Source organism: Diabrotica virgifera, chromosome 4 (genome assembly GCF_917563875.1).
Source record: "Diabrotica virgifera virgifera chromosome 4, PGI_DIABVI_V3a".
Taxonomy (NCBI): Eukaryota; Metazoa; Arthropoda; class Insecta; order Coleoptera; family Chrysomelidae; genus Diabrotica; species Diabrotica virgifera.
The window spans coordinates 14,185,140-14,196,996 of record NC_065446.1 but is presented as its reverse complement, the minus strand read 5'-3'; the positions used below and the strand labels follow the sequence as shown (position 1 = coordinate 14,196,996).

The following is an 11,857-nucleotide window of genomic DNA, read 5'->3' as shown; positions in this document are numbered from 1 at the left end:
TGCCACTGTGCCATCGAACACCCTGTAATATTCTAACTAATTGTGTAATGTACAGCTCAAAAGTGGCTAAAATTTTTGTTATTAACTTTTATTGCTATCTATTACTATAGCGGATCTATTGAGCTTTACCCCACTAATCAATCACCCTGTATACATTCATAATAATTTTAGATAAAATAATATTGTAAAAGTATATGTATAAAACAAAAACAGTCCCAAGTGTAAATATTTACTTTATACATTGTAAATTATATTAAAAATCTACTGAACTATTTTTTATAATACATAGCTAAAAATTACATTATTGAATATTTGTACTCTCCAGATATTTTTCAGTTAAATTTAATAACGTATGATTATACAATTCATTATTGGTAACTTTTGCGTTGGCGATTGTATCCCTTATGTTCTTTCCGATATCCTCAGGCTCTGCAACAGTCTCTATCGTATCATTAGACGGTTGTTTAAGGGCGCCTTCAGAAAAGCCCAGTTTCATAAATGCGATTGCAAAGCAAAAACCATAGAACGCATACTTGTTCCAGTGTTCTATTAGTGTTGAGTACGGAAAAAGTTTATTTACGTCACAACTTAATTCTTTTAAAGATGTTGTAAGGTGTTTGTGATAAGATTCTAAGAAGTCTGATGCTTTGTACGACGGTAGGTGTACGCTGGTGAAAAAGTAATAGGTTAAATCTATAGCAGGTGAATGTATTCCGGCAACTTGGAAATCAATAAGCATTGCATCTGCTATAGATCCACAACTTTTATCCTAAAAATAATAAAAAACATCATAAACATAATTTAATCTCACAAAGAATAGTGAGATAAAATGAACTTCCATCAAGTAACGGTCGAAATCATCAATTATAACAAAATTTAAGCCTATTTATAGTCCTATAGACCGTGAAGTGTGGAAACAATTGAGGGAGACCTATGTCCAGCAGTGGACGTGAATTGGTTGGATGATGATGATGATGATGATAGTCCTAAATATTAAGAACTTTTTCACTTGTTCAAAAATGTACACGATACTATGTATACATACAGTGATCAGTGCGCTAAAATCGATAAAATAACGCAAAAGATGGAAAACATAACAGAAGAGATTAAACTAGTTGCGGTAGAAAATTATACTTAGAAACCTATAAATTTACATTATACAGTCGATTCCGCTTATTAAATACCGGTGATAAGAGTATTCCGGTTTAAGAAATAGAAATTTGTTACGGCGAAACGTGTCCATTTACCTCTTCATAGGAATAGGTTTTAGTAAAACAGTACCGTTTAATAGAATATTTTTTTAAGTAAATCAAAAAGTTTTGATGTACAATTTCCTACAAATTTAAATGATGTCTGGTTTATAGGGTATATCAGGTAATAGATACTTTATTACTTTGTTATGGGCACCAATTCTACCTTCCGCAAAACATTCACAGATCATAAAGTACTTTTCATTTGTGTAAACATTTATATTGTTCATTTGTTGCCTGTTAAAATTTTAGAAACAGTTAATTGAGGAAGTCCTAACAAAAGCTTGTAATAGAAGCTTGTAACATTATAAGAAGTTTTCTGGAGGTCCAATCCAATCTCAATTTTTTTATTATTATAAATTAGAACCACAAGTGACTAATATTTTATGTAACAAAAAAATTAGTCTAAGATTACCGATTATTTTTACACAAAAACTAAGTAAATCTGTTGTATGTTTATGAATACGAAAATATTGCATATACCTATATATACAGGGTGAGGCAAATAAAGGGCCTATTAGAAATATCTCGAGAACTAAAGGCAACAGAATCATGAAAATTGGAATAAAGGGGTTTTGAAGGATGATCTATTAAATGAAAATATTTTCATCTCTTTGCAACTTCCGGTTATAGCGGAAGTTGCTTATAACTTCGTTTTTTTTTAATGGGACACCCTGTATATTTTTACATTTTTGGATTCTCTTCGATGTCTCCTTTCTTAAAATATGAGGTTTTGTAATATTATACAGGGTATTTTAAAAGATAATTACATTTTTTTATTAATTTCGTAGCAAAATTAACACCCTGTAGAATTGTAGTAGTTTGACACCTAAAACTCTACTTACGTTCAAATGATTTTTAATATACTCTACTATTGTTAAGAATCATTAGTATAGCTAAATTTTTAATTTTAGTGTACAGGGTTGGTCGAAACTCGGAATGAGTATTTTCTGAGTTTTCTTAAATGAAATTTTAGTATTGTAATAAAATTATATTTTATGGTACTTTATTATTTCTTAAGCATTCCCTATACCTAACTGCTTTAATTTGTGCTTAATTGTTAATCGCACCAACAATCTTAACTTCGTAGGTATTTTGATAGCTAAACCGTTATTGGTAATTTTAAGGACCACTCTGGATTAATATGTATTTATTTCTGAAAAATTATTTGGGATTGAGTATTTTCACGGCCAACCTAATAAAATTTTACGTATTTTTTGGTGCAATTAATGTTTAGCTTGAATCACCAATAACCCACAAATTAGAGCAGTTAGGTATAGGCAATGCTTAAGAAATAAAAAAGTTCTATAAAATAAAATTTCATTACAATACAAAAATACAGGATGTTCTATTTAAGAAAACTCAGAAAATACTCATTCCGATTTTTGACCAACCATGTATACAAAAATTAAAAATTTAGCTATACTAATGATTTTTAACAATAGTAGAGTATATTAAAAACCATTTGAACGTAAGTAGAGTTTTAGATGTCAAACTATTGCAATTCTACAGGGTGTGAATATTGCTACGAAATTATTAAAAAACGTAATTATCTTTTAAAGTACCCTGTAAAATATTACAAAACCTCATATTTTAAGAAAGAAGACATCGAAGAGAATCAAAAAATGTAAAAATATACAGGGTGTCTCATTAAAAAAACAAAGTTGTAAGCAACTTCCGGTATAACCGGAAGTTGCAAAGAGATGAAAATATTTTCAATTAATAGATCATCCTTCAAAACCCCTTTACTCCAATTTTCATGATTGTGTTGCCTTCAGTTCTCGAAATATTTCTAATAGGCCAGTTATCTGCCTCACCCTATATATTCCGTACTTTCCATACTACATTAGTGTATGCAAGCACAGATAATTTAATAAAATAAGTAATAGTTACACTACTATATCATTGACATAAAAAATAAATAAAACTATAAAACTATATACATACACTTATGTATTTACAAAGTATGTACTAGTATTACGTATATTCGGCATATTTAGTTCGGCTAGATACCAATATCGGTTATTAGAGTTTCCAGATTATAGGAATATTTTTGATTTTCACGAAGGCTATTCCAATAAACGGGTTCGATTGAATTTCAGGATAGTTTCCCCGCTTTAGGCGTTATTTTAATAGCTAGTTGATTTCAGTCATAATTATACCTATGACGTTTATTTAGTAGATATGACGTTTAGGGCCGGTTTTTCAGTGCTGGGTTAACCCAGATTTTTCGGTCACCGAAATTTTTATGGTTAATAAGTTTTTCAGTACTAGGTTATCGCTTAAACCCGTTTAAGTTGACCAAGATTTTAACCGATACTCGCTATCATAGGTGGTTTAACTCCGAATTTTCCGACAGACGTTTATCTATATTTGCTGACAGAAGAGGTTAGTTAAATTATGACATTTTGTGTTATCGCGGGAAATATTGTATTATGTATTATTATATTCTTGATTATATCTTCATCATCAGATGAAGAATCGGAACTTGAATGCATTAATCATTTTTGTAATGTTATGTTATTTGTTATTTATAAAATAGGTTATGAAATTCTATTTTGTTTATTTTTCTGTCAAAAATCTATAGAATTGCACATCTTGGTATAAAGCACTGAAAAACGATATAAGGGTTAAAATATTGGTTAAAATTTAAACTAGGTTAGCTAACCAAAATTTTAACCGCTCACTGAAAAACCGGGCCTTAGTACAATATTTTAGTTGCGCTATTTTTATTATTAGTTTGATTCTAAATTAAAATGGCTACTAATTCATGTTTTCTTCCTAGCTTTTGTCTTAATTTATTTAATCGTTTATTTTAATATTATGTGAAATTAAAATATAATGTTTTTGGACGTCATATGTGTAACTATGACTGAAGTCAACTAGCCACGTGTAAGAACGAGCTTCATTGTACTATCTCACAGCCTAATGTTTTCCATCTTTTGAGCCATTTTTCCGCTTCTTAGGGCACTCATCACTGTATATTAAAATAAAAGGGGATAGATTAAGTGCTGAAATTGAAAAATCTCTAGAGAAAAAACTATCAGCCATGAGAAAATGAGGACAACCAAGTGATAATATTTTTCTACTAAGAAACATTATAGAAAGAAAAACGCACACATAGGAGAACTAGTATAATAAGTATTTGCAGACTTATACATTTGTAGAAATATACTGGATTTGACACAATTTGACAAGAAAGAAGAGCTTTCTATGACCAATTAGGAGACATACTGAATGATACTCCAGCAGAGGAGAAAGTTATAATAGGAAGTGATTTCAATGCACATGTGGGCCAAGCCAAGACAGAATATGAAACAATACATGGGAGATTAGGCTTTGAAACTAGAAATGAAGCTGAAGATGACATGCTTGAATTAGCAACAGCATTGGATATGGCGATTATTAATACATTCTTTAAAAAGAGAGAAACTCAAAAGTGGACAACATCAATCCCAAATAGACTACTTCATGATCAGAAAAGAAGACATACGTGAATGCAAGGACTGCAAGGTAATAATTAGTGAGACAGCAAGCCAGCAACATAAGCTTCTTGTTCTGGACATCGAAGTAAAAAAGCGAAAATAACAAAAATATCGGAGAGGACCACAAAAAATCAAGTGGTGGATGTTAAAAGATAAGAAAGAAGGTCTATTCAGGAAAAGAATAGTAGAAAAAATATGTTGGAACATAAAAGGAAGCCCTAGCACAATTTGGAAAAAAATGGCCAATATTATTAAAGAGACGGCTATTAAAATACTTCGGAGAACGTCAGGAAAGGAGTTTGAGGATAAAGAGACTTGGTGGTAGTCAAATGAAACACAAGGAAAAATAAAAGAGAAAGGAAAATTATATAAAAATTGGCCAGAAACCAGATCGGACATAGATCTTCAAAACTATATGGTCGCCAAAAAGGAAGCGAAAGTAGCAGTAGTAAAAACTAAAGCAAACTTGCTTTTGTAAACAGGTACCAGTATACTGCTTCTCAATTCGTCTGGCATTTGTCCAACTTCCATAACTGTATTAAATAGACCTGCTAGCCACCTTGTTCCTGTCTTTCCCAATGCTCTCCATACTTCCCAGGAATATTATCTGGTCCTACCGCTTTTCCTTTCTTTATTTTTTGAAGCGCATGAGCCACTTCCACGTTGGCTAATTTGGTGACCATTGCTGCTACTGTCTCCGTTGACTCTACAGGCTCTCTGTCAAATTCTTCATTTAATAAGCGGTCAAAGTACTTTCTCCATCTCTTTTTGACATTCTTTTCGTGAACTAGTATTTTATTATTTTTATCTCGGATACATCTACTCTGATTAAAATCTTTTGCTTTCTTTGCTCTCTGTTTGGCTATTTTATATATCTCCGTTTCGCTTTCCCTGGTAACAAGTTGATCGTATAGGTTTGAATACGCTTCGGCTTTGGCTTTTGCTACTGTTACTTTCGCTTTCTTTTTCGCCATCATATATATATAGTTTTGAAGATCTGTGTCGAATCTGGTCTTTTACCACTTTTTATATAATTTTCGCTTCTCTTTTATTTTTCCTTGTATTTCGTTTGACCACCACCAAGTGTCTTTATCCTCTTTTTTCCTGACGTTTTCCCAAGTATTTCAATAGCAGTCTCTCTAATACTACTGGCCATTTTTCTCCAAATTGTAGTAGGGCTTTTTTCATGTTCCAACAAATTTTTTCTACTATTCTTCTTTTGAATAGATATTCTTTCTCATTTTTCAGCAGCCACCACTTGATTTTTTGTGGTCCTCCCGATATTTTTGTTTAGTTTCGCTTTTTACTTCGATGTCCAGAACAAGCAGCTTATATTGTTGGCTTACTGTCTCACTAACTATTACTTTGCAGTCCTTGCATTCACTTATGTCTTCTTTCCTTATCATGAAGTAGTCTATTTGGGATAGATGTTGTCCACTTTTGTAGGTAATAAGTTGAGTTTATCTCTTTTTAAAGAATGTGTTAACAATCGCCATATCCAATGCTGCTGCTAACTCAAGCATATCATCTTCAGCTTCATTTCTAGTTCCAAAGCCTAATCCTCCATGTATTGTTTCATATCCTGTCTTGGTTTGGCCCACATGTGCATTAAAATCACCTCCTATTATAACTTTCTCCTCTGCTGAAATATCTCTCAGTACGTCTCCTAATTGATCATAGAAAGCTCTTCTTTCATTCTCACCTAGACCTGTTTGGGGAGCATACACACACACAACATTCAATACCCCTTTATCAATTACAAATTTCACTGACATCATTCTATCACTCGTTCTTACAACTTCTACTACGTTATCTCTCATTTCACTATCAGCAATTATACCAACTCCATTTCTAGTGTTACTACTCTCTACATACCACAATTTGTATCCTTCACCTAGTTCTTTCGCCCTTTGTCCTTACCACCTTGTTTCTTGAATACAAGCAATGTGAACTCTTCTTCGTTTGAGCGCATCCACTAACTCCAGACTCTTACCTGTAAGACTACCAAGATTCCACGACCCTATCCTGATTTTTCTAACCTGCAATGGTGTTCCCCCTGAGATAGTCCTCACCCAGAAATCCAAACGGAGGTTCATTTTACTTCCGGCACATTTTATCTCAGGAGATGCCATCATTTCAGTATAAGTTTTTTTATATCATTGGAGAAGGTTTTTTCATTATTATGGCCTGAAAAGATTTTGTTTGGATATTTGATGCCTGAATGCCTTTTCTATCAGCACCATACCCTGCCCTGTACGTTTAGCCAATACACCACCAATGCAACCAAAGTGCAGTATTACCCCACACCCGCCTGCATTTTTCTGTATAGGCCAGGATCCCTACTGTAAGGACTGCCCTACAAGTCAATGTATTGTTGCCCGTATCCCGCCACTAGGAGGCACGTACTTTATTCGGGATAAAAGATACTCAATTTTACCACAGAATTTTTTAAAAGTAGGAGAAAATACAACGTTTCCATTCACTCCCGTATAATGCCATGTAAGTAAAAATATTTTGTTGGCGGAATCATAGCAAACGATGCCAATACATGTACCTACAAACTGATGTAAGAATCTTGAAAATCGGAGTACAAATAGTAAAGCTATAAATTGTCAAGCTTAATGAAATTTTTTGGTGGCAAAATTTTGTACCGTTGGGTGTATTTTAGAAATAATTGATTTCCTACCTTAAATTTATACATAAAGTTAAACCTTTGAAGATCCCCGTGGACAACGACAACTTCTTTAGGCTTATCATCAATAATCTTCAGCATAGTTTGTCCATCAACGGTTTTTAATAATTTCCTAAATTTCAATAACGTTTCTTGCTTGTTAGATTCTTCTAGAATATTTTCAATTTTGCACAATGTGTCTTGGAATATATCGATCATACCTGCTACAAATTCTCTGTTGACCATATCAAAATCTTTAGTGTGTTTTTCAAATGTTTCTTTATCTAGATGTCTGAGAGCCAAAGAAAGAGCATGATATTGAGCTGTGGTTTTTGCAATGACCTCCTGACCTTCGGCATTTATAAATTCAGATAGATCAAGTGCGCCCCAACCAGATACAGAAACATTTTCCAAAATAATTATTTCATATCCATCTTTGATTAAAGTTTTATAACACTTTGGCATCTTGTTAAATATGTTTTTGGTCTTCAAATCGGCTTGCAATTTGTTAAAAATAGGTACAATTTCTCTGAAAAATACTGACTCGCGATATCCTTTAGAAGCCATATTGGAATCTTGTTTAGTTTTTCCAACTTTTACTGCTAATGGGATTTCTTGTGCATTTTCATGTTCATCAATAATACTGACTTTAGCAAACAACAAATTTGAACCCATGTGAAATGATTTCTTGGATGTTTCATCAATTTTTACGTCGAAAAATTTCATATTTTCGGCATAAAATAATTCTTTTAATACTGGTAATATATCCATGTTAAATTTCTAAAACAAAATTTAAAGTTAAAATTTTGTGCCATGTATATAAATATACAGGGTGTTTGGTAAAGAATGGGCAATAGCTTAACATTAGATTCCTGAGGTTAAAATAGGTCGATTTAAGCTAACTTATTTTAGTACAAAAGTTGATAATAACCGAAGTACAAGGTGTCAAAATTAAACTTTTATTTTATTTATTCTTGAATATTTCCTGACAGGCATGGGATAAAACCGCGAAATTTGGTAAGCGGGGGTTTTTTGGGATGAGAAATCTAAATTCCCGCAAAATATGATGTATTACCCAGAGGGCGCCACACACGTGTTTCAGTGCTCATTTAACCTTCCGATGACCAACCTTTTTTTGTTACACGGATGACCAAGAGGGGGAAAATGACCCCAGGTCAAAAATGTCAAAAATGACAATTAACAAAAAAATTAATTTTTTTCTTTAATTTTTTATATGGCATGGACTTTATGTCATTCAGCCAGTCACAACATGAGTATTAGTGTCATGTGTAGTGTGTATGTTGAGTAAGTGTCTTGTTACTTTGCAAAGTCGACGTCATTAGCGTAAAACTACTTGGAATTACACATAAGAGACGCTATTTTACTAAACATCAACTTGTGAATATATTTTTTATTCGTAAAATATGGGGAATTTTTTTTTATTTCAAAATATGAGGATATCTAGAATGATATTAAAATCAAATAAAAAAATAATGCGTTAAAAATTGAAAAAACTTTTGAATTTATCAAAGAAAAACCTACGCTGGGGTCACAATTTCCCCCGCTTGGTCATCCGAAGGTTAATACGTTCAGTTTTTTTATCCCCCACTCTACATACTTTTTGTAATTTTTATTCTCTTATATTTTTTTCTTAAAAAAGATATACTACATTTACCTCGTTAAACGTAACTGTTTTCGAGATAAACGCATTTTGTATCTGCGATACAACATAATATTTTTGTGCATAATATCATTGTAATTAGACGAAAAAAAGTTGTAGTTCTCGTATTTATGTCATTGCATCGCAAATTCCATTAAAAGAAATTTGCGATACATTTTTGGAAATTTCTCTGGTTTTAGTTATTTTTCGGGCGTAACTACAAAGATAATACGCAAAAATTATGTTGCCTCGCAGATAAAATGAGTTTGTCTGAAAAACGATTGACTTTAACGAGATGAATGTAGTATACCTTTTTTTGTAAAAATATTAAGAGAATAATAGTTTTAATTCATAAAGTATGTACAGTGGGCAATAAAAAAATCTATTTAATGAGCGATGAAAGGCGTATGTGGCGCCCTCTGGGCAATACAACATTTTTGGTGGCGAATTTAGATGTTCTGTCCCAAAAAACCCTCGCATACCAAATTTTGTATTATCCCGTGCCTGTTAGGAAAATTTTATAACAATAATATTCAAGAATAAATAAAACAAAAGTTTAACTTTGACACCCTGTATTTCGGTTATTATAAACTTTTGTACTAAGGGAAGTTAGCATCAATCGACCTATTTTAACCTCAGGAATCTAAGGTTAAGCTATGGCCCGTTATTTACCAAACACCCTGTATAAGACTGAGAAAGGGAAGATACCTATTATCTTACAAATCTTTCTTAAAGCTAGACATTCTTTGTATAATCATATTATCTCCATTTGTTATCTCAGCCATAATAGATTTTACCGAATTTTTAAAACTCTTTAGATAATTTATTTATTATTATTTAACTGAGTAAACGCAATTTACAGTCAATATGTAAATAATTAGACTATTAATTTAGAATAATAAATGCATTTTAGTAACACTTATCTAATTAGCCATTAGTATTGTGATATCGTATCTTATCTTTATTAAACTCTAGTAATCTGTAAAAAGTAAATATTATACTCTACAACAATAGTTATTTTTTTACAACCACTATTTAAAATGCACTTTTCTGTACAGTTTTATGTTAGCAAACTTTATATTTTCCCACAGTATAAGATATTTGACATTAGTGTACAGGAAAGTGACATTTCTGTGCTGGAAAGTTCTTTTCTGCACAGTTGACTACCTCATTCTGAGTAACGTCATATTCTGTTTACATCCGTGGTTAAAGTATAGACAAATATATAACATATAAAATAATTATTATATTTAACTATAGAATAGAAATTAAATTATGGATGTGAAAACTGTTTTATTGTACAATTTTATTCTTAATAAACATTTTCTAATTATCAATTAACCAATAAGGATTTAGCAACCTCAACAAGATACGTCGAATGAAGTAGGTTTGGTGGAACTCCGTGACTGCATAAGTATAACGTCAAATGTGACATTATTTTGTAATAATTATTTAAAATAGTTTAAATTCAAACAAATTAAGGCAGAGCATTAATATTTTAACTAATTTCTGTGTAATTTGTTTAGGTATAATGAATTTAATTTGATTAGTATTAATTAAATACAGTTTAAATAATAAGTTATTTACGCGAATAATAGTTAAGAGAATGGAAAGAAAGTTAGAGACTTATCAACCAAGAGAACAGGCAGGATTCCGAAAAAATTACGGAACAAATGACCATCTACAAAGTATAAAAACCCTGATAGAGAAAGTAGTGGAATACAATAAACCCCTAGTTCTAGATTTTATCGATTTTCATAAAGCCTTTGACACAGTTGAACTTAGCAAAATATTACAGGCGCTTAAAAAATGCAGGCTAGATTATAGGTATACAAAATTATTACACAAAATATACTTACAGGCAACAACCACTGTCAAATTACATACTAACAGTAATCGCATAAAAATAGAACGGGGGGTTAGACAAGGAGACCCAATGTCACCTAAACTTTTTAATACGGTCTTAGAACATGCTTTCAAGAGTTTGAATTGGATGACAAAGGGAATAAAAATAGATGGAGAATACCTAAACAACTTACGTTTCGCCGATGATATAGTCATAGTAGCTGAGGATCTAGGTATGGCAAGAGCGATGGTACAAGAACTCGTTGTAGCTACAGAAAATGTAGGTTTAAATATAAACATCTCAAAAACAAAAATAATGACAAATTTGGTACCCAACCAGAACATTAGTATTGGTGGGAAGGAAATAGAACTCGTAGATAGATATAAATACCTGGGACATGAAATTACGATTGGCAGGGATAACCAGACTCATGAGCTGAAGAGAAGAATCGGTATTGGGTGGGCAGAATTTGGAAAACTGAGAGAAACTTTTAAAAGTGAGTTACCCACATGTCTAAAGAGAAAGGTATTCGATCAGTGCGTCCTCCCAGTCTTGACGTACGGATCAGAAACACTTACCTTAACTAAAGCCTCGGCTACCAAACTAAGAGTCACGCAGAGAAGAATGGAGCGGTCAATGTTAGGAATAACTCTGCGAGACAAAATCAGAAACGAAGAAATCAGGAGAAGAACAAAGGTGACTGACGTCATTGAGAGGATAGCCAGGTTGAAGTGGAGATGGGCAGGACACGTAGCCAGAATGACAGATGGGCGATGGACGAAGAGGTTATTGGAATGGAGGCCAAGAGAAGACAAGAGAAGCGTCGGTCGACCGCCTACAAGATGGACTGACGACTTAAGAAAGGTAAATAAAAACTGGATGAGGGCGGCGCAGGATAGATGGAGTTGGAAACGAGGGGAGAAGGCCTATGTTCAGCAGTGGACT

The 11,857-nt window shown here is 32.5% G+C and overlaps 1 protein-coding gene across 1 annotated transcript; it reads right to left on the bottom strand.

Annotated features, from left to right (window-relative positions):
- Positions 1-216: 216 nt before the first annotated feature.
- Positions 217-8,183, bottom strand: LOC114339707 (uncharacterized). Its single transcript, XM_050649025.1, has 2 exons — positions 7,422-8,183; positions 217-769 (listed from the first exon to the last, which is right to left on the bottom strand). The coding sequence occupies exons 1-2, from the start codon at positions 8,175-8,177 to the stop codon at positions 302-304; spliced, it is 1,224 nt and encodes a 407-aa protein (XP_050504982.1). The 5' UTR covers positions 8,178-8,183; the 3' UTR covers positions 217-301.
- Between the last annotated feature and the right edge of the window lie 3,674 nt (positions 8,184-11,857).

Coding starts and splice junctions, on each gene's coding strand:
- LOC114339707 (XM_050649025.1), bottom strand. CDS start 8,177: ATGGATATATTACCAGTATTAAAAGAATTATTTTATGCCGAAAATATG. Junction 770..7,421: donor ACTTTATGTATAAATTTAAG/GTAGGAAATCAA, acceptor TATTATTTTTAG/GATAAAAGTTGTGGATCTAT.